At 58.3% G+C, this 20,921-nt stretch overlaps 2 protein-coding genes across 7 annotated transcripts in view; one reads left to right on the forward strand and one right to left on the reverse strand.

Annotated features, from left to right (window-relative positions):
* Nucleotides 1-11,591, forward strand: part of EPN2 (epsin 2) — an 87,669-nt gene extending 76,078 nt beyond the window's left edge. For all 4 annotated transcript variants that reach the window (XM_070395320.1, XM_070395321.1, XM_070395322.1 and 1 more), the window contains 4 exons: nucleotides 4,635-4,808; nucleotides 5,263-5,349; nucleotides 7,209-7,424; nucleotides 9,327-11,591. In XM_070395320.1, the coding sequence (XP_070251421.1) occupies nucleotides 4,635-4,808; nucleotides 5,263-5,349; nucleotides 7,209-7,424; nucleotides 9,327-9,598 (749 nt within the window). In that variant the 3' untranslated portion in view covers nucleotides 9,599-11,591. The remainder of the gene's footprint in view (nucleotides 1-4,634; nucleotides 4,809-5,262; nucleotides 5,350-7,208; nucleotides 7,425-9,326) is intronic.
* A 5,680-nt stretch (nucleotides 11,592-17,271) lies between these two features.
* The window catches only part of B9D1 (B9 domain containing 1), a 12,662-nt gene continuing 9,012 nt past the window's right edge, over nucleotides 17,272-20,921 (reverse strand). The window contains exons 5-7 of one of the 3 annotated variants that reach the window (XM_070394209.1): nucleotides 19,916-19,978; nucleotides 17,834-17,901; nucleotides 17,272-17,498 (exon numbers count right to left, since the gene is read on the reverse strand). In XM_070394209.1, coding sequence (XP_070250310.1) covers nucleotides 17,356-17,498; nucleotides 17,834-17,901; nucleotides 19,916-19,978 — 274 coding nt within the window. In that variant the 3' untranslated portion in view covers nucleotides 17,272-17,355. Of the gene's footprint in view, nucleotides 17,499-17,833; nucleotides 17,902-18,358; nucleotides 19,118-19,915; nucleotides 19,979-20,921 lie in introns of those variants that run through there. The other 2 variants (XM_070394208.1, XM_070394210.1) reach the window with 2 other exon arrangements.

Raw genomic sequence — 20,921 nt, forward strand, 5'->3', positions numbered from 1 at the left:
CTTTGTGCACCGTAAGTGTGTCTGGACGCAAGCAGCAGACCTTCCCCACGCCACTCGCGTCTATAGCTGCAAACCTCACATATCAACTCTGGTCGCCCAGTTCTAAAATCAGATTTGTTAGTGACATCTCTGGGTTTGTAGAGAAAATTATGGTAACTTAAATTCGTAAATATTCCAGCGCATATGGAAGAAATGGGGATGGTTTCCATTTTGGATGGGTGGCAGTTAACTAAAGACAACTTAGCACAGCTGACTGAAGAAAACCTATAAAGAGGGATAATCCTATAGTCATTAAAGAAATTGAATCAGTGCCCTGGCCGGTGTTCTCAGTGGTTAGAGTGTCGACCCATGCACCAAAGGGTCACGGGTCCAATTCCTGGTCAAGGGCATGTACTTGGGCAGGAGGTTCGTTACCGGCCCCTTCGAGGCGTGAGTGGGAGGCAATCAATAGATGTTTCTCTCTCTAAAAATCAATGGCAAAAATAACCTTGGGTAAGGATTAACAAAAAAGAAATTAAATCAGTTACTTAAAAATTCCCCTCACCCCTCAAATCTACCCAAAGGTAGCAAGTTCTAACGTCATTCAAGAAACAATTCCACTTTTATACACAGTCCTTCAGAGGATAGGAAAATAGGGAGTATTCCTACCCATTTGATAAGGCTAACATAACCTTAACATCACACCACACAAAAGACATGTGAGAATAGACAGGCCAGTCCCACTGATGAATATAGATGCAAAAATGCTAAGCAAAGAAACAATAGCAAAACCAACATGAGAAAAATATAAAAATGATATAGCACATCATGAAAACTTACTTGGTTTTCAAGTAACAGAGTCAAGAGCAGGTTGACAAAGTTCATCAGCTAGCTCCGGCCATGTAGCTCAGAAGATTGAGTGTTGTCCTGTGCACCAAAAGGTCACTGGTTCGATTCCTGGTCCCTCCTCAGGGTGTGTATGGGAGGCAACCAATTGATGTTTCTGTGTCTCCCTCCCTCTCACTCTAAAATCAACTTAAAAAATAAAAAGAAGTAAGAGTTATATTTTTTAAAAATTCATCAGCTATTCATTGCAAAAATTTAGCAAACTTGGAATGATGGGGAACTTGCATAAAGGCTTCTAAAAGGAAAAAAAAACTATTATTGCAATTGGTACCTCATTTTATTATTATTGATTTTTAGAGAGAGAGGAGGTGGGAGAGAAACATTGATCAATTGGCCTCCGAAACACGCTCTTACCAGGGATTGAACCTGCCACCCTTGGTGTGAGATGATGCTCCAACAAACCGAGGCACCAGCCAGGACCAGATGGTACTGTTTAATAGTAAAATGTTCAAAGTTGATCCTGTGAGAGCAAGATAAGGCCACTGTCTGCCTTCCAGCTTTATGTTGGGACTGGTGGTCCCAGCCAACACAGTGAGACAGGAAAACGAAAGAAAAGGTATCATATATAATAAAAAGCTAATATGCAAATTGACCATCACACCCTCACACAAGATGGCCGCCCCACGTGGTCAAAAGATGGCTACCACAAGATGGCTGACAGGGGAGGGTAGTTGTGGGCGATCAGGCAAGCAGGGGAGGGCAGTTGGGGGGTACCAGGCCGGCAGGGGAGGGCAGTTGGGGGCAATTGGGCCGGCAGGGGAGGGTAGTTGGGGGGGGACCAGGCCTGGAGGGAAGGGCAGTTAGGGGCGACTAGGCCTGCAGGGGAGGGCAGTTGGGGGTACAAAGCCTGCACGGGAGGGCAGGGGCGACCAGGCCGGCAGGGGACCAGTGAGGTGTCAATCAGGCAGGCAGGCAGGTGAGCGGTTAGGAGCCAGCGGTCCCGATTGCACAGGGCTCAGGCCTAAACCGGCAGTAGGACATCCCCCGAGGGGTCCCAGTTGGAGAGGGTGCAGGCTGGGGTGAGGGACACCCCACCCAGTGCATGAATTTCATGCACTGGGCCTCTAGTAAGGATTAGAGAGACTAAACTGTTGTCATTTGTAAGTCATGTGATCATGTACATGGAATATACAAAAATTTCTACAGATGAGTTTACTAGAATTAAGAGTTATTAGAGCCCTGGCCGGTTTGGCTCAGTGGATAGAGCGTCGGCCTGTGGACGGAAGGGTCCCAGGTTTGATTCCAGTCAAGGGCACATGCCTGGGTTGCGGGCTCGACCCAACGTGCAGGGAGCAGCCAATCGATGATTCCCTCTCATCATTGATATTTCTATCTCTCTTCCTCTCTGAAGTCAATGAAAAAATATTTTTAAAAAGTTATTAGAATTATAAAAATAACTAATTAGGATGAATTTCAGTGTTAGAATTAAGAGTAGCAAGATTTCGGGATAAAAAAATCAGTATACAAAATTAAATTGTTTTCTGCATAACAAAAAATAAATAGAAAATGAAATTTTAAAAATATACCGGTCCCTAGGAATAAATTTTACAAGAGTTGTATAAATCCCCCGTGGAAATAAAGGATAAAAATTCTTAAAGATTATATTTTACTGAAAGAAATTAAAGAAGACAAGTAAATGGGGAGATATTCTGTATTTTGGTTTGGAAGACTTGCTATTAATAACAATTTTCCTCAAATTGATCTGAGATTCAATGCAATTCTGCTCAAAATTTCAACAAGGTTTTAATTTTTTTAACCTGGCAAGATGATTTAAAAATAAGTGTGAAAGAGTAAGGGACCAGAAATGGCCAAGGTCCTCCTGGAGAACACAGCCAGAGTTGGGATTTGCTGTACCACATGTCAGGTCTATTATCATAATAATATCTGCGAGGATAACCCATGTACAGCGACGGAGACAGAAATGGGTCAGTGGAACAGAGCAGAGCCCAGGAATGAGCCCATGAAGACTTACCTTCGGACAGAGGAGGCGCTGTGTGAGTTCACCTTTTACATAGGAAAGCAGGAGCCACGTGCAAGACCAGTTCCAGCGTATCAGATGTGAAACGTGGAAGGAACGGTCCACCTCTCCAGCGTTAGTATAGAAGGACAGCTTCGAGGCCCCGGGGCGGGGGGCGATGTCTGAATGTCAGGAAAAGCACCAACGAAAATCCTGAGGTTCTGCTGCATTCAGGTGAAGAGCTGGTCTGCTCATCTGCTCACTCACCTAAGGAGAGGGAAGGCGAGGATATTTGCAACACAAGGAAGAGACGCGGTACTTAGGACATGGGAAGCACTGTCGGGTCAGAGAAAAAGGCGGCCCAAGGAAGGGGATGGTGGCTGCGACGGCCGGTCTTTCTAGGAGAGGAGAGCAGTGCGAGTGGCAGCTGGCATTGCCCGGTGACGGGGACAGTGCACAGGGCACCTGGGGTGGAACATGGACAAAGCAGTGCAGTAGCTAGGCCAGACCAGTGCCCTCCACAGACTGCCCATTGTGGCCTTTTCTAGAGTGACAGACACAGCATTGAAAATGAACACACTCGGCCACACCTCACACAGATGACTTCCCAATAAAACACGGAGTGAACACAGCCTGTCACAAGGACTGTCTCCTCGCTGATGGGGGTGAAAGTGCCACTGGGGGAGGCACTTTCTGGTCCCTGAAAAGCAGCAGTGGTTTTTAAACATTCCTGTGATGCTCCAATGGAGGAAAGGAGATGCATGTGTATGTGGTGTACATGTGTATGTTCATGTGCCAAAATGTGTGCATACATGTATCTGCATGTACCTGAATGTGTGTACACATGTAGCTACATGCACCTGAATGTGTGTGTACATGTGTATGTACGCATATCTACATGTACCCAATGTGTGTGCATGTGTGTCTACACGTACCTGAATATGAGTGTGCACATGTACATGTGTATGCACATGCACATCTACATGCACCCAAATGTGTGTACACATTATCTACATGTGCCCCAATGTGTGTGTGCACGTGCACACACTTATCTACACATGTTCAAATGTGTCTACACATGTACTAGTGCCTACATGTGTTCTGCATGTACGTGTATACACGTGTGTTTACATGTACCACACATGTGTGCGCACATGTCTACATGTGCTCAAATATGTGTGTGCACGTGTCTACATGTACCTGAATTTGTGTATACAGGTACACGTGTACCCACAATGGAGACTCACACAACAGGATCGACCCTTACTTAGTTTGCTCAGGTGTTTTCTGTCCTGTCCTTCAAAATCCTAGGGGGGTGGCCACTCACGGGTTGTCACTCACAGTTGGACAGGGTCTTCTTGCTGAGGCTGGAGCCGTGCACAGGCGTCGCTACCCTCTGTGCTGCTCTCATGGGGCAGTCTCCCTCCTTCAAAGGCAGAGACCACTCGAAGCAGGTGGGACGGGCGCTACAGGCAGAGCCTGGGTCCGAGGCCTGTGCGCTCCAGGGAGGTGGGCTTGCCTTAGCCAGGAGGCCTCTGTGGTCCAGAGTGCAGCAGGTTCTCGGCTGTTCCTCTGTGGTCCCTTCCCGGGGGCTGTGCTGGGCCGGGCCTTGCAGGGCTCTCCCAGCCCTGGCTTCAGCTCTGTCTGGCGTTGCTGGTGTGGGATAGCGCCCTTTGGGCGTCTGCCTCTCCTGACCCGGGGCACAGACCCTAGTGTGGCTCACATGGCCGTCTCACCCCAGCTGCCCAGGGCTTTCCGAGGGCATCTCCGAGCCCTACCTGCCTTCCTACAGGTGCCAAGCCAGCTTCCTCTGTGGACCCGTGGGGCGTTCCCCCCGGAGCCAGCACACACTCCAGCTCCACAAGCTCAGATTCCTGGGCGGCCCCGCAGCAGCCTGCCCATGGTGCCGAGAGGGCAGCGGACGCCTGGGCAGCAGCCTCTGCCGCCAAGCCTGCGGTGGCCTCTGGTGAGCCAGCCCTCCTTCCTCCTGGGTCCCAGGAGCCCCTTGGGGCCCGCCACTCTCCCCCACTACCTCCTGGGCATGGGGCCTCTCCGTTTGGCAGCCTCTGTCCCCGCCCCCAACCACACCCACTCTGCGGGCTCACAGGCCTCTGGCACCAAACCTCCTCCAGAGGGAGCCGCGGCCCAGGCCGGCTGCCCTCCGACACTCCAGGCACTTCCTGCAGGCCGTGCCCCAGCTCCACTGTATCTTCACCACCGTCAGCCCCTCCTCAGTTTCAGGGGGATGGTGGGAAGAGCAGGCAGGCGGACACCCCACTCTACACACCGGGAGGCCACGTTCAGTTCCAGCCCCCCGGTGACCCTGAACCGAGCGGCTCCCTTGCTCTCAGCGTCCCCCAGAAGGACGTGGGGCGTGGAGAGCCACGAGGTGCTCAATCGCTGGCCTTGTGTCCACTCAGGGGCCTTCGATCTCTTCAGTAATTTGAATGGGACAATTAAAGATGACTTTTCTGAATTTGACAACCTCCGAACGTCAAAAAACACAGGTATGTAAAGGTGGGTGGTTCCAGAAAGTTCTGCGCACTTGACCGGCCCAGTTACTGCAGAAATAATAACCGACGTTCAAAGCCCAGCACCTTCACGCACTTCCTGTGCGTTTTGATCTTGGAGCCAGAAGTGTGTAATCGCAAGGATCACACCTCACAGTGGACAGTCCTACGCTGAGTGTCCTTTCACCCGCTCCTTGTCCTGGGCCCATGTATCCTCTCTGGGTCACCTCCCCCTAAGGCTCATGACTGCCCGGCCCCCCCAGCCCAGAGTGGGACCCCCACCTTCAGGTCTAAGCCATGGTTTCCATGCACCTTCATCCTCCCAGCATCCCACCCCCCAGGGTGCCAGCTTTTCCAGACTGCCGGCTTTGGGCATGCCCCACGCCACCCCCAGGCCGCGCTCCTGCTCGCCCGTCAGAGCCCCCACCAGGAGACCCACCGTTAAGTCTGCAGGCCCAGCTCTTCCCTGGGTGCCCCTGGCTGGGAGGGGTCAGATGAGGTGCAGAGTGGCCAGGAGGGAGCAGGAGGAGGAGGCCTGGATGCACTCTCCGTGTACCTCGGGGTGGAGCTGGGCGGCCACAGCCTCTCCAGGTCAGGGCCGCACCTCGTCACACAGCAACTTCTCTTCTCTCTCTCCTCCCTCAGCTTCTCCCTATTCTCCACTCCTCCCTCCACCTCTCTGCCTCTCCCCTGCTGCAGCCATAGGCCTGGCTGGCCTGGTCTAAGGTACGAGCAGCCTGGCCCTCAGCTCAGGGGTCAGAGGCGACGTAGAATGTGCCGCTTCGTGGGGTCTTTCTTTTGCTGCATTCAGAAAGCCAGGCTCCATGAGTCTCTGGTGCAGGCCAGAGTGCAACCGAACTGTCCTTCCGGCCGCGCTCCGTGAGGGCAGCCCGGCTGGTGGCGGGGCCTCCGTGGACTTGCAGAACCCGTCCCAGGCATGTTCCTGGCGGAGGAAATTTGGAAAAGCTTATGGGGAGAAAATGAAAATCATCTTTGATTTTTCCCGCCCTCAGCCACTGTTTCCTCCCAGTATGTTTTGAGCTCTTAAATACAGTTCGGCTCACACTGTCGGAGTTGAACCCCGCCTCCCACCCCCATTTTATGGAATAACGGATTGAGAACAAGTCCTCATAACATTAAAATCCTTAAGAAAAGGTTTCTCATCCAGGTAGTATCTCGGTCCCGCTCAGCAGTAATGTCTTTAATCTTTACTTTTGGGAGGACACTAGGTTGGTTGGTTCTGCGGAGGGAAATAATGCTGCGGTGAGCGTGTGCCGCGTGCCCACAGCGCATTACTTCCTGACCGGCTTCTGGGATGGGCACAGCGCCCTGCACCACATCGCCACCTTGCATCTTGGCCAGCAGCACATGCCCACAGCCTGTCTCCGCACACCCTCTGTTGGCTAGGTTTTTAAAAATAATTTGCTCCCTTCTAGCTGTCAAGAATTCATGCTCATTGTAGAAAATTTACTAGTAGAAAACGAAAACATTACAAAAACAAATCGCCCTGCCTCGCCGCCAGCCCAGAATAGCATCTTACGGAGCTTGAAGGACTGAGCTGTAGACTGCTAGTGCCCGCCTCTCATTGGCTGCCAGGAGGGCTCTCCTCCTCTGGGCTCTGTCCCTGCACGTGGGCTGGTGACCGGGAGGCAGGCCCTCACCTGCCCTGTGGCTGCCTCCAGCTCGGGGCTGTGGAAACAACCTGCAATGAGCATCCCACCCCCGCAGCCCCACGGGGAGTTGTGGGTCCGGCCACGTCTGCGTGGCTGGGACGTCCCGGGCGGCTGCAGCGTGGGTGCGGGAGCCGCAGGGCCTCCCTCCGGCTCACCACGCCTGTGTCTGTCATTGTCTTGTAGCTGAGGCGGTGGCCTCTCTGCCATCCCAAAAAAGTGGAACTACAAGCCCTGACCCCTTTGAGTCTCAGCCCCTGACTGTGACCGCGAGCAAGCCCAGCAGCGCCCGGAAAACCCCAGAGTCCTTCCTGGGCCCCAACGCGGCCCTGGTGAACCTGGACTCCCTGGTGACCAGGCCAGCCCCGCCGGCCCAGTCCCTCAACCCTTTCCTGGCACCAGGTAAGCGGCTTCCCAGCACTCCCGCAGCTGGCGGCTCCTCCTGAGAAGGGGCTGGTGCGAGGCCTGTCCTCGCCTCCCACCTCGGGGCTGAGGGGGAGTGAAACAGCCCCTCCTTTCTTCCAGTGGAGACCACTGAGCAGCAGCTGCCCCTGACCTGTGCCCCAGCCAGGGAGAGCCTCCAGCGAGCGCCCGCCCGGTGGTGCTACGGGTGGGAGTGCAGTTTGTGGCCCATGTCCCGTCAAGTGCAGTGTCACTGGCCCTTAGCTGGGCCATCCTCAGGGACCCAGGGACCCTCACTTCAGCCCTGCTGTGGGTTCTGCCTTCCCTGGGGCTGAGAACACGGCCCTCGCGCCCCTCCATTCATTCTCCCTGAGGGGGGGCGGGCGGGGCCTGTTTAAAAACCTGCGCTCCACCTCCACCTCCCTGGGGTACAGGGCAAGCCCCCCTTTGCTTTAGTGCCTCCGCCCCTCCCAAGTGCTCAGGCCCTCAGCCCCCTGCTGCTGACACTCATGCAGACGCCCTGTCCCCCTCCCATGGAAGGCACATCTGTCCCTCAGCCCATCCCAGACAACGCTCCCCAGATTTCCCACGGGCCTTGGGCTCCCCAAGGGCAAGAACTTGTCACGTTCAAGGGGTTCAGCCCCTGACCTGCCCCGTGGTGAAGGGATCTGAAGGCTGGACCATGGCCCCTGATGGGAGCCTTTAGAGAAGGACCCAGGACTTAGGGGCAGGGGTTGGGGGCTCTGGGGGGTGTGGAGAGCCTTGGTCCTGCCACCCTGCGTCCTGAGACAGTGAGGAGGCAGTTACCCCCAGGAGGTGACTCCAGGGCCCTTTGCTCCCTGGAGCTAGATCAGAACCCAGTTTCCAAAGCAACACGAACCCTGTCCCTACCACAGAAGGGCTCCTGCCAACCCCTGCCCAGAGAGCCCGGCGGCCCCCAGAGTCCCCCTGGCAGCTGTGGCATCAACGTCTCCTAGGCTTTCAGGGCGGGGCTCGTGGGGGTGGGGAAGAGCTGTGCTGTCTGCAAACAGGTCTGTCGCAGAGGCTGCAGCCAAGGCCCTGCTGGACCGACATCCAGGCCGTGTCGCAGGCCGCACAGGGGCTTGGGCTCTTGTCATTGGTGGGGTCTGGCTCTAACCCTTCTAAGCTGAGCCTCAAGCGAGTCCCTGTCCTGCTCTGGAGTCTCGGTTTGGTCATCTCTCAAGGGTGATCTGCAGAGCCCACCTCCTGGGGTGACTAGAGGGGGGGCTGATGCAGGGATGTCAGGGGCGCCCTCCCAAGCCTGCCCGCCCCAGTGTGTGGGAGCCTTTGTGAGTAGGAGCTGGGCTGCATTGGAGACGCAGTGCCGGCAGCTCCTGCGCTTGGGGCAGAATATCAACAGATGTGTTTACTAAAGGGGAAGAGGCTTTCCGATGTGAGGTAAAGTCTGGAAATGCCGGGAAGGACAGAGCTGCGCCAGGCTCTTGACTGCAGGACTTCTCAGAGCCTTTGGAGAAGGGCCCAGCATGGGGGCTGCCACTCTCAAGCCACACGCTGTGGCTCCCGCCTCCCCCTTTGCTCTTCTCCCTCCCAGGCACCCATTGTCACAGGGCAGTGCCAGCGGTTGGCTGCTGAGGGAGTCCTGGGCCAGCCCTACGGAGGAGCTGGGCCCTCCAGCCTGGCACATTCCTGGCTCTGCCTCCTTTAGGCTTGTGACCTTGGACAAGTCGCTTGGCCTTTCCAAGTCAGAGCCTTGGTCTCCTCATGTAAACAGTGGAGATGCGTTCTGTAAGCAGACGTATCTCCGTGTGCCAGCGGGGCTGCCAGGGGCTCTGCGGCCCAGCAGGAACCGGGGCGCACCAGCCCCTGGCCTTGACGGCGGATGCTGTTCTGACCACCCACTGTCCCTCCTGCTCTCTCCAGGTGCAGCTGCGGCTTCGGGCCCTGTCAACCCATTCCAGGTGAACCAGCCCCAGCCGCTGACCCTGAACCAGCTGCGGGGGAGCCCCGTGCTGGGGACCAGCGTGTCCTTCGGGCCTGGCCCAAGTGTGGAGCCCATGGCTGTGGCCTCCATGACCTCCACAGCCTCACACCCAGCGCCATTGGGCCCTGCCACAATGAACATGGTGGGCAGCGTGGGCATCCCGCCAACGGCAGCTCAGGCTACTGGCACAACCAACCCTTTCCTTCTCTAGTGCCCAGGCCTGGGACCCACCCAGAGCAAATGCCCGAGCGCCTGTGCCCAGGACACCAGCCGAGGCTCACTGCAGAGCTGTGTCAGGCCCGGGGTCGGTGCCAAAGGGTCGTCTGTACAGCCCCGTCCTCAGGCGTGAGCAGGCGGCGTGCTGAGCCTCAGATCACCTTCTGGCGCCTGCTTACCCTGACCCAGCCCCAGCACCCTCACCTCCCAAGTGCAGGGTCCTGACTCTTGGGGGCCACTCGGCTCTGCGGGGCCTGGTCAGGGGGCAGCAGTCCTCAGTGTTGCCCTTGCCGTTAGCCTCAGCCTGAGGGTCTCGGGGACACAGCCTCGCCCAGGACCCCGGACGGCCGCCTTGTCTTTGCCCTTCGCCCCCAGCCCTGCCGGCCCAGGTGTGGTTGGAAGGAAGTGCTGGCTCCATGAGACACGGACCTTTAGGGGAAGTGGTTGTGCATCTTCTTCTTTGACTCGTGTGTGAGTTCAAAGTAAACACCACCTGGGACGACTCGCGTGCAGGCCACTAGAGCGAGCTTTAAACTAACCTGAGCATAACCCTCCACGCGGCTCCAGGCTTGTGTATGTTTGCACATGTTTTGTTTAGTACAGTTTCATATTTGAGTTTGCAGAATTATCTAACAGTCTTTTTTGGCTAATATTTTTATAACGTGGTTCTTATTTAACTGTCTAGTTTTGATAGAATTTACCGAGTCTGACTGAATTAAGATATTGGCACATGTTATGTTAGTAGTTTAAATTCTCTTATTTATGGTTTTAACTCTATAAGAAAATTTAAATAGGAAGAGACAAAAAAAATGCCTTATGGAAAACTAAAGTAAATTCTTTATAGAAAAAAAATTTGAGAGTTTGATTACACTTAAAAGATGTTTATTTAAAAAAAACACTACAACAACAAAAAAACTCTAGCCTCCAGTTGCCTTTTCCTTTAATTCCCTTTTTTGGTGAATTACCAAACTGATTAACTTTCAGCCTTTTTGGCTAGATGCTAAGAAAGAACTATTTTTCTTACTGATACACCAGCATCAAGAAAGTTAAAGAAAAAATCTCAAGTTTGAATGTGACTCCCAGTGTTTATCAGCTGATTCCTTTTTGTAACTGAGGGCGTGCATGTTAGCGGGACTTCCGCTCCCAATGGGAATGTGAGATGGAAGAGACATCTGGGACCACTTGTCTGTGATCTCCTGTCTGATACTCGCTCAGGTGAAGACAGGGGGAGGCGGGAGGCAGAGATGGCCGTTGGTTGGGGGCAGTGGCTCCCCGGAGCTTGTGGCTGAGACGGGGCGGGCGAGGGACCAGGGCTGGCCCTGACTCTGCTAACTCCAGACACACAGCACAGACTTAAAATCCATCATCTCTTATTCTGGAGAAGAAAACAGTGATCCTCACCCAGGATAGATATTTAACAAACACGCCCGTGTATTACCTCCTCTCCCCTCCTGCCCCTCGCCCAGCCACCACTATAAAAAGTATTAGATCATAAACTAAGGCCCAGAAAAGATCGGCCTCTCCCTAGGGAAGGGGCGTTCTCCTCACATTCCACCGTGGGTGCCCTGAGCCGGGGCCTGGGCCCTGCCTGGCTGTAGGAGGCATGCAGGCCGCGCCGACTGCCTCTGGGCCCCTCACGTTTCCTGCTTCCTACTCACAGGGCTGCTCCCAGAGGCTCCTGGGGCTTCAGGCTGGGCCTGGGGAGGGGAGAGGCGGTGGACTGGGGCAGGTGCTTCCCCAGGTGCGGCCTGGCCACCTCCCAGTGCCCCCAGCACGTTGATGCCCCTGCAGTACGGCCCCAGGTCACCCGGACGCCTGCACTGATCATGCCACTGCCAGCCACTGCACACAGGCCCTCGCTCCCTCCTAAGGCTCCGGGGGGGGGTCACCCCGTTTCCTCAGCCCCAGGGGCCGGTAGCTGGTTTTGAACTTGTGTCACTATTGATGCTTATTTACTGTATAAATATAATTTATCATTTGTATCATGATGCGGTCTCTGGCTGTGTACTTCGCCCTCCCCCATCTTTATCCATCCTGTGGCACAGGAGGGGCGGGCAGGCTGTGGAGCCAGGCCCTGCCTGAAGCCCAGTTTGGCCTGCAGTTGACAAGGCCACTGTCCCGATGGCCGGAGAGGGACTGGAGCGGCCTTCAGGACGCTGCTGTGGTCTGCAGGCACGGAGGTGGAGGTGCTGGCCTCGTCTTTCCCCCTCGCTGGGCCTTGGGGGTGCACTCCCCTGGGTACTTGCGGGCTTGCTTCATGCCACCAGAGAGCTGCCCCTTCAGAGGCCGCCAGCCAGCCGCACATCCTCAGGGTGACTCACGGCCGCCGGCTTGGTGGCTGGTGCCTTCCAGAACCGTTGTCGGAGGGAGCACAGCAGGGGGAGCACGGGGCAGGTGGGGAGGGCACGGGGCAGGCTGCGCTTCTCTTGTGAGGGCCTGGGCCCCAGCCTCTGCTCGGGGCTGTCCGCCACCCACCTTTCCGTGCTGAAGCCCTGGCCTTGGACCCTCAGGGCCCTGGGGCGGGTTTGCAGGGCCTGCAGCAGCTGGGGATCCACTCAGGCAGGTGGGGGGCCCAGGGGGCTCCTGGTGGGCAGCTCTCCAAGCAGTGTCTGGGGACTCCAGCAGCTTCCATCTGTGCCACCGCCCCTCCCACACACAGCAGAGCAGGGGGTGGGGGACACGACTCCCTCATCCCCACACCAGGACTGGTCTCGCTTCGGTGCCAGGAAGGAGGAAATGCAGGATCCTTGTGCCCAGGGGCATCGGAAGTGGGTTTGGTTAGCGTGTGGCCAGTCACATGGCCCTCTAGTGTCACCAAGTACTTATTTCACTGTTTCCCACACACCGATCGCATCCCCTCCCACGGGAGCTGTCCGTGGGCCCTGTCAGTCAGTCACCTGCAGGGCCAGGAGAGAGAATGATGCTGTTACGCGGCAGAGTTTTGGGGTAGTTTGTTAACAGCAGGTAACGAGCACTCACAGCGGTCTTCCCTGGACAGCCCGCTTTCTTCCTGCTGCTCCCCACGTGTCAGCTCGGTGCCAGCTGCGGGGCATTGGAGCCAGGCGCCCGAGCCCTGCCCAGCCTGGGACTTGCCCAGGGCCGAGTGGCCTACCGGTGAGAAGCCTCACTAGGCCTTTATAGTCAAAGCATGCTTCATCTTAGCCCTTCCTGTGTGAGTTCTAGAAGTTTCCTTTTCCAATCTTTTGATAACAAACAGTTTTGGATTCTCTTCATTTCTTGTCACTTCTGCTTGCAAACTGGCCCTTTTGCTGAGCACATCCCTTCGCTGTGGTAGCTTTCAAGTGGCCCCTGCACCTGCCTCCTGCAGCTGCCCTGCCCCGGCTGACGGCTCAGCAGGCAGAGCCTGCCCAGGCGAGCACGGTGGTTTCCTCCAGTCTGTCCTGCTGTCCAGGGTTCCGTCCACGTTCTTCCTGCCCATCCAGCCAATACACATCAGCTGGTTTTGTTTTGGTTACAGCAGAAACTCACTCGGATACCAATTTCCGTATCAGAATACAATAGGTGCCACAGGAACCAGTAAGTCCCAGGTCCTTGCTGGCTGACTGCCATGTTCCTCCCTCACAAAATGCCCAGTGGGAATGTTCTGGCAGCTCCCTCGCCATGTGCCATCTTTACCAGCTGGCCTCTGGGGCCGTGGGAAAGGAAGGGCGAGGGCATCACTCCGGGAGGTTTTAAGTGGGTCAGGTCTCTATGTGGTGAACATCCTTTCAGCCTGTAGTTACTTCGATGCAGGGCCTGGGAAATGCCGACTTCCCATGAGCCCAGGAGGAGAGGTGGCCTGGGACACAGCCTCGTCACTGGGGACGCATCAACAGCAAGGGGTGGGCGTGGGGGCGTCTGCCTTGGCTGTTCATGGTCACGAGTGGGGAACCTTCTTTCTGCCGAGGGCCATGTGGATATTTATAACATCATTCATGGGCCATACAAATTATCAGCTTAGAAATTAGCCTGCTCTATTTGGTCAGACATTTAACACTCCGGTGTGGGGTGAATTTCCCGCCAAAATATAAGATGGCGCGGGCAATTATTTAGGTTTCCCGCGCAAAATCAGGGATTTTTATGATACCTATTACCCCAATGGGTATGAAACGGTTCGCATACGCAGGTAGGTATCTTTGTGAACGGCAAACAAACAAATATTTGGTAATACGCAGTTACAATCGGCCCGAGTTTACACGTTTCCCGCACTCCACCGCAAATCTATATGAACCGAGTTAAGACGGCTCCCGCGGAGTACGCGCAATTCACGCGAGCCGACTTAACTCGTTTCCCCCACTCCAAGTGTTAATAAACAAACCCCTACTGCCTTGGCAGGGCCAGACCAAATGATTTCTCGGGCCTTAGACAGCCTACGGGCCTGGCGTTCCCACCTCTGGTGTCGCTGGTCACAGATCCCGGCCCACTCCCCACTCCCCAGGCACAACCACCGAGTCCCTAACCACCACTCTGCTCCTGGCGGCACAGGCGGCGGGGCTCAGGTGAGGGCAACGTTCTGCGCCTGCCGGGCGCGGGCAGGCGTTGCCACAAGTCCGCAGGCAGCACACCTACGTTGTATGCATTTCACGGCATGGAAATGTTCCCTCAAAAGGAGAAACACCGGAGGACAAAGAGCAGGCTCTGGTTGGTGACAAGCAGGCTGGCTTGCGTGCGCAGGGGCGTGCCCACGTCTGCAACTTCCTTTGAAATGCACTGAGAACAGGACGGCTCCACGGAGGTGAGCTGGGCAGAGGGAACACACCGGGAAGTATTTCAACTTTTCTATGTTTAAACACTAATAATAAAATGTTGAAAATAGAAAATTAAACCTAAGAGGGTTAACTGCTGTGTTAAAGGTGCTGACAGACTGGGCCCTGGCAACCTGAGGCTGCACTGGTCAGGTTCTGGGAGTGACAGGGAAGGGCCGACTGGTGGGGCGGGTGCGGAATGGGCGGCGAGGGGCCGAGGCGTGGAGAGCAGGCGGAGGCCCGGCGCGTGTTCTTTGCGTGGCTTCCATCATAGGACACGCGTAGGGGGGACAGCAGGAGTGGCGCGTGGGAGGCTGCTGAGTGGCCCTCGAGGAGGCAGGGGCAGGGGCAGGGCCTCGCACACCCCGGGCATCTCTGGCGCAAAGGTTGGTTGGTGCCAGATGGGGGGGAGGCGGGGAGCGATCATCCCATTTCCTCCTGAGCACTTCAGGTGAGGGCAAGGGAGACTGAGGGTTTGAGAGGAGAAAAGGTGTGAATGAGCTTCCTCAGATGCGAGGGGCTAAGGAAATAGGGGACCGCTTGGCAGCGATGTGAGGGAGGCCTGGCTCTGGACATGGTGCGGGCAGCCCTCGTCTGGACGCTCTGCCCAGGCCCTGGCCCTCAGCAGGGGGCTCTGGGGTCCCCAGGACAAGGTTGGCCGGGCGAGAATAGCCGGGGGCAGGGTGGGGCTGAGGGTGGGGCAGGGGCGCCTGCCGGAGTGGACTGCATCTGTCCGCGGGGAGCAAGGCTGAGGTCAAACCCAACTTTGAAGAAGGTCCTGCTAAGAGGGACCTGGCCTGTGGGGGTGACGGGCTCCCCCGGGCGCTGCAGGAGCTTCTAAAACGCAGCGCCTGCCTGGCCGGGCACTCACTGCCTCTTCTCCCTCAGGTGCCAAACGGACAACAGCCAACACAACATAGCCGCCTGGTGTGAACCGATAAAAACTATACCTGTTTTTTGGGGTTTTTTTTTGTCAGATCAGCAAAAACTATATTTTTTGGTGGCCACAGAATTTTAGTAATTAGTTTCTATGCCATGGGGTGAAAAAGGTTGAAAATCGCTTCTTAGAGACACACACGTCTCCAAGAGTGGCATGGGCCTGGGAGAGCAGAGCCCGCTGCCCCGTGGGCGAGGCCTGCCCAGCAGGTGGCACCATCTGGGAGCTCCCAGTAGAGCTGAGGAAGGCCCTGCGTTTTAGGGTCTCGCCAAGCCTGGTGCTTTCGTGCTGTTGCCACTTAAATCAGAATGGACGCGTACCCTGAGATGGCCTGCAGCCATGACCCCCTGTACAGAGGTCATCTGTGCTTCCCTAAACCAGCGCATTCCGGGGTCCCCCTCCCCCTCACCAAGGGCCTGGCAGTGCTGCGTCTGTCACCACGGCGACCTGTGGCCTGCATGTTAGTACCACCCGCACCGGACACCTGGTGACGTGTTGCTCGAGATGGCCCCGCTGGCTTTTTGACCTGCACTTCCCCGGGCCTGCTGGTCCCCCACTCCCATTTTGAGGCCCTGCTGGCTTTTGTTGGTTGTTAATCCGCACCCGAGGATATTTTCCATGGATTTTTAGAGAGTGGAAGGATGGGGGAGACCGAGAGACACCGATGTGAGAGACATCAATAGGTTGCTTCTGCATGTGCTCCCTGGCCAGGGCTGGGGATCCAGCCTGCAACTGAGATACGTGCCCTTGACCTGAACGGAACCTGGACCATTCAGTCCACAGGCCCGCACGGTACCCTCGGACGCACACTGGCTAGGGCAGATCTCTTGTCATCTTTACAATAAACCTGCAGCCTTATTTGAAAGAGAGAGAGTGAGTGTGTCATTGGCTGCACCTAATGACTGAATTCTAAGTTGGGACAGCAGGAGGAAGGAGAGGGCCGACAGTGCACCGCGGGCGGGTGGTGGCCCGAGGACCTGGATGGAGTGGCGGGCTGGAGTGGGGACCACAGGAAAGGAACTGCCGCCGGGGGGACGCTTGGAGACACATTTTAGAGAGGATGCCGTCATTGGTTACAAGACACAGGCTCTGACCATGGGTGGCTACTGAGGACACAGGTCAAGTTCACTGCAAGGGAGGAGGCTGAGGAAGACAAGCTGGTCAGTGGCGTTGCCATGACAGCTGGAGGAAGACAAGGCTGTGCCCTCTTTGGTGGACATCAGAGGTGAGGCCCGATGGCCCGGGGTCGGGGAGCTGAGGCGGGGAGCGAGGGCACAAGCCCCATTTCTCAGCCCCTGGTGCCCCCATGGAGCCTGAGGGCTGAGGGCCATGGCCGCAGCAGGGCCAGCAGTGGGAGGCACTGTCCCATCAGCAAGGAGGGGTGGGAGCCGCTGCTGACAGGGCTCCAGGTGCAGCGCGTGGGGGCGGGAGGCGGAGTTACCCTCTGGTGCGGAGAGCAGAGGTTGGGGCAGGACAGGGCCATTCCGTGGTCGTAGAACAAGTTCCGATGCAGTGAGGCTGTACAGCGTGGGGACCGTGGTCTTCAGGGCTGAGGAGCCTGAGGCAGGCACTGTGGCTCCCCTTAAATCCTGGGGTGCGTGCTGGGGAGCAGACTGGGCACGCCCCATCCCATCCCACTTGAAGCTGGGGGGCTCAGGTGAGACGGTGCCGGGCAGAGCTCAGCTCAGCCCAGGGTGTTGGGTGCCGCGTGCACCTCCTCTTGCTGTGAGGCTGGCCAGGGCTGCGGGGCCTCACCCGCCTCCTCCTCACAGGATATTCTCCCTGTCGCCAAGGGAGGCTGGTGATGGGAGCATGACAGGGTGACCAGTGCTTCCTGGGGACAGCAGTGTGAGACAGGCAGGTCCTGCCCGGCTCGGGCCCAGCGGGTGCGGTGCTGCAGGGGCGCGGAGGCAGCCCAGGCCGGGGTTCCATGACAAAGCAACAATTTATTTTATGAAAATATCCCCCCCCACCCCACCCCCCCGCAACTACACTGGAGCAGGCAGGTGGATCGGCAGTGGCCGCCTGGCGTTGTGGGAGCCGCTCAGTCTGCACGCTGCTTGGCCAGGCTCACTGGGGGAGGTCCTGGGGCAGGCTGGGCTCCGAGACCCCCTGCATGTCCGCAGGCCCAGTGTCGTAGCCCAGCTTCCTCATGTCCTTGGTCACCACGTTGAAGAGGAGAGTGACAAAGCCCTGGGAGCGGACGCGGGTCACTGGGGACAGAGGGGAGCGTCAGCCACCGGGCAGAGCCAGCTGCTCTGGGCCTGTCTCAGTGCTGTCGCCTGGCCCAGCCACAGTGCGCCCTCGCCCCCTCGGAGAAGCGGGGTGCTCGCTGGCCAACCCACCACTGGGAAGTGGAGGGCTGTTTTGGAGCCGGGCAGAGTGGCAGTCTTGTGCTCCGACCAGGCCTGTCTGGGATACACTGAGAACCCGGGCCCCGCCCCACAGCCCCCTGCATCTCCATGCTGTTCCCAGGGGTTCGCCTAGACCCTCCTGGGCTCTGACCTGTCTGCGGGGTCAGGGGTGGGATTGGGGGATCAAGCTTTACCTTCCCGGCCTTCACCCTGAGCCACCACCTTGGGGTCCGTGTACTCAGGCCTCCGTCCCATGAACCAGCTGAGAAGACAGGAAGCCAGGTGAGCCGGGGCCCACAAACATACTAAAGTGGGCGCTCCCCTGGCTTCCGAAAGCAGCAGCCGCCCCGCCACTAGGGGCAGGCCCTGGGCAGACACGGCCCACCTCCCTCGGCCACCACAGGGGCATCAGAGCTGGCTTGACTGGCCCTGACCCCCACTGAGCCACTACACCCCGCACTACCCCGCTGGGCGGGGCTGCCTGCCCCGGGGGTCACAGGCCTCTCGTGTGGAAGGCGCGAGGTTCCTGCGTCCTGGAGAGGCCGTCCTCAGCCTCCTGGACAGCCGCTGGCCTGCAGGGGGTGGGGTCTGCCCAGCCCAGCCACCCTGGCGTCCACCCGTTCGAGGCGCCAGCGCCCACTGGCTGCCAGCTCCACTGCTGGGTGGCGGAGCAGCCGCCCAGTCTGCCCACAGGCTGCATGGAAGCCCAGTGAGGGGTGCATGGGCTCCCGGCCCCAAGGAAGGGGACAGAGGGAGACGGAGCCCAGGCCCCAGCTGGGGCTGACGGGTGAGTCGCCGCTCTGTGCCACAGCTTCTCTGAGGGTGGTGAGGGCGCTGTGGGCTGGGCGCAAAGCAGGGAAGGGCCGAGCTGGCTGGAGGGCCACGCAGGGGCCAGGTGAAGTGAGCGCTGACCGCAGACGTGCCTCCGCAGGTTCTAAAGCTTCAGGAAACCCTTCCTTGGTGCTGCGTGAAGCCCAGGTTGGAGGGACTGTCACAGGCTGAATCATGGCCCAAGACACAGGTCCTGGTCCCTGGGAATGCGGCCTCGTCTGGAAGGACCCTTGCGCAGGTGACGGGGTAGCTGAGCACGGGCACACTTTGGCCTCCCCTGTGGCCTTCGATGCCACCAGAAATGTCCTCGTGAGAGGCAGAGACTGGAGTGACGTGGCCACGAGCCAGGGCAGGCCACAGCCCAGCAGCTGGCGGGGGGGTGGGGGGCTCCCCCAAGCCTGGACGGTGCGCAGCCCGCCAACACCTCACAGCCCAGCAGGGCTGCCTGCATCTCGGGTTCAGAACTGGAGGAAGTAAACCTGCGGTGTTAAGCCAGCAAGGTCGCGGTAGTTTGTCCACGGCGGCCATGGCCACGGCCACGGCCACAGCACGGGAGAGTGACACTGGGCAGAAGAGAATGCAAACAGCAGGCCGGCGAAGCTGCGGAGGGACAGCGGAGGCCACGGGAGAGCCAGGCGCTGGAGAAACTGGGGCAGGCAGAGAGGGGACTGGCCACCCCGGGTCTCAGGCCTGAGCAAAGGGGGCTGCTGGAGCTGGGCCCTCAGTGGCCTCCCTGGACCCCTTGTCTGCCTTCACCCCTTAGACCTCTCCCCCGCGGCCTCGCCCAGGCCCGAGCTCCTGCACCGAGGCATCGGGAGGCAAGAGCCCCTCGGAGCTGGGCACCCCCGGGCAGGACGGCTGTGGCTCTCACGGCCCTTGACCTTCCTGCGCCCGCTGACGGGCACTGCCCCGCTTCCCCAACAGCCCAGGGGACGGTGCTGTTGCGCCTCCGCCCATCATGGCGGCCTCCCTGAGGGGCCTCTCCCTTCCCCAGGCCTCAGAACTCAGCGAGGCCTTCTCAGTCCTGGCCCAATGCCGCCCCTGCACCCCGGTCTCCCGGCCCAGCCCCCAGGGGCAGTGTGCCAGCTGCCGCCCCTCCGCCCCGGTCTCCCGGCCCAGCCCACAGGGGCAGTGTGCCAGCTGCCGCCCCTCCGCCCCGGTCTCCCGGCCCAGCCCACAGGGGCAGTGTGCCAGCTGCCGCCCCGGAGCCCAGCTGGTCCTGCACTTCCCCTTGTTCTGCTGGTGAACAAAGGGTCCGGGCCTGCTGACCTGCTGGGGAGCAGCGGTGGCTTATAGCTGAGCTGATGGAGGCTGCTGTCCCCACCCACTGGCCAGTCAGCCAGGACCTAGCTGGTCCCCCACTCCCACTTGGAGGTGGTGAGGGCCAAGGCCTGAGGCTCAGCCTCCCTTGACATCCCCCACCAGCACTCCCTGCAGGCACTCACCTTGTGAACTTTTGCAGCTTAGATGTAGATTCTGGGACAAACATGGGGATGGTCCTTTTGTGCCTGAAACAGAAGTTTTGACAGATGTGCTGAGGGACAGAGAAGCAACGCCGCTGCCGGAGCCTCCAGCGAGCGGCCAGCGGCCAGCAGCGGGCAGCCGGTGCAGCGCCCTGACGCGGCGTGTGCCTGGTGTGGCACGGAGCCAGCCTTGCAGAGCTGCACCTCATGAGCCTTTTGTCCTTTTAAGGGGCCAGAAGGATGCTGAGGCTACAAACCTCGAACCGGAGGTGCCGGTGCCCACGTGCCCCTGAGAGCCCTGTCCTCCAAATGTCCACCTGCCCTGCCATCTTCAGGGCCCAGCGCAGTGCCCTTCCTCCAGGAAGCCCTGACCAACCCTGGACCTCGGCCCCGCCCTGGTGCCCTGCCCGAGGCCCGTCTCACCCTCAGAGCCCGGGGCCTGTCCCCCCTCCTCTCTCCCGGCCTCCGAGTCTGGCCCTCGTTTTAACAGAACTCAGAGCAGCGCATCCGGCGCCTCCTCTCGGCCTTCTCCAGGCCAGCTGGCCTCGGCCTGCCCTGTGCGCCAGCCCACTGTCTACACCCTCCCAGCAGTGCCTGACAGGGCGGCGCCTCTCCATGGCCACGGCTCTGGGGGCTCCTGAGGGCAGAGCCCACGTGGCCACGTGTCTGACACTTCCGTGTCCTCTGCTGCCAGGAGCGCCGGGCTGCGGGGCACTGGGGGCGGGAGAGATGAAGGGCTGCGTGCACTCCAGACCCTCCCTGCCCAGACCCTCGGAGTGGGCGCAGCCCCTCGGGATGCCCAGCACTCCCTCCACCCCATGGTGTTCGGGCAGCAGCATGATCCTCGCCCACTTAGGTCTCCTTCCAGATATGGACTCTGCCCCCACCACCCAAGCTGAGCTGCCCAGAACCCTGGGCAACGGCACATTCCTGGCCGAGAGGTGAAGTCTGTCCCAGGAAGAGCCCTGCTGCTGATGCCAGTTCCTAA

This window comes from Myotis yumanensis, unplaced genomic scaffold (genome assembly GCF_028538775.1).
Source record: "Myotis yumanensis isolate MYYU_CA2020_CCGP unplaced genomic scaffold, mMyoYum1.0.hap1 SCAF_16, whole genome shotgun sequence".
Classification (NCBI taxonomy): domain Eukaryota; kingdom Metazoa; phylum Chordata; class Mammalia; order Chiroptera; family Vespertilionidae; genus Myotis; species Myotis yumanensis.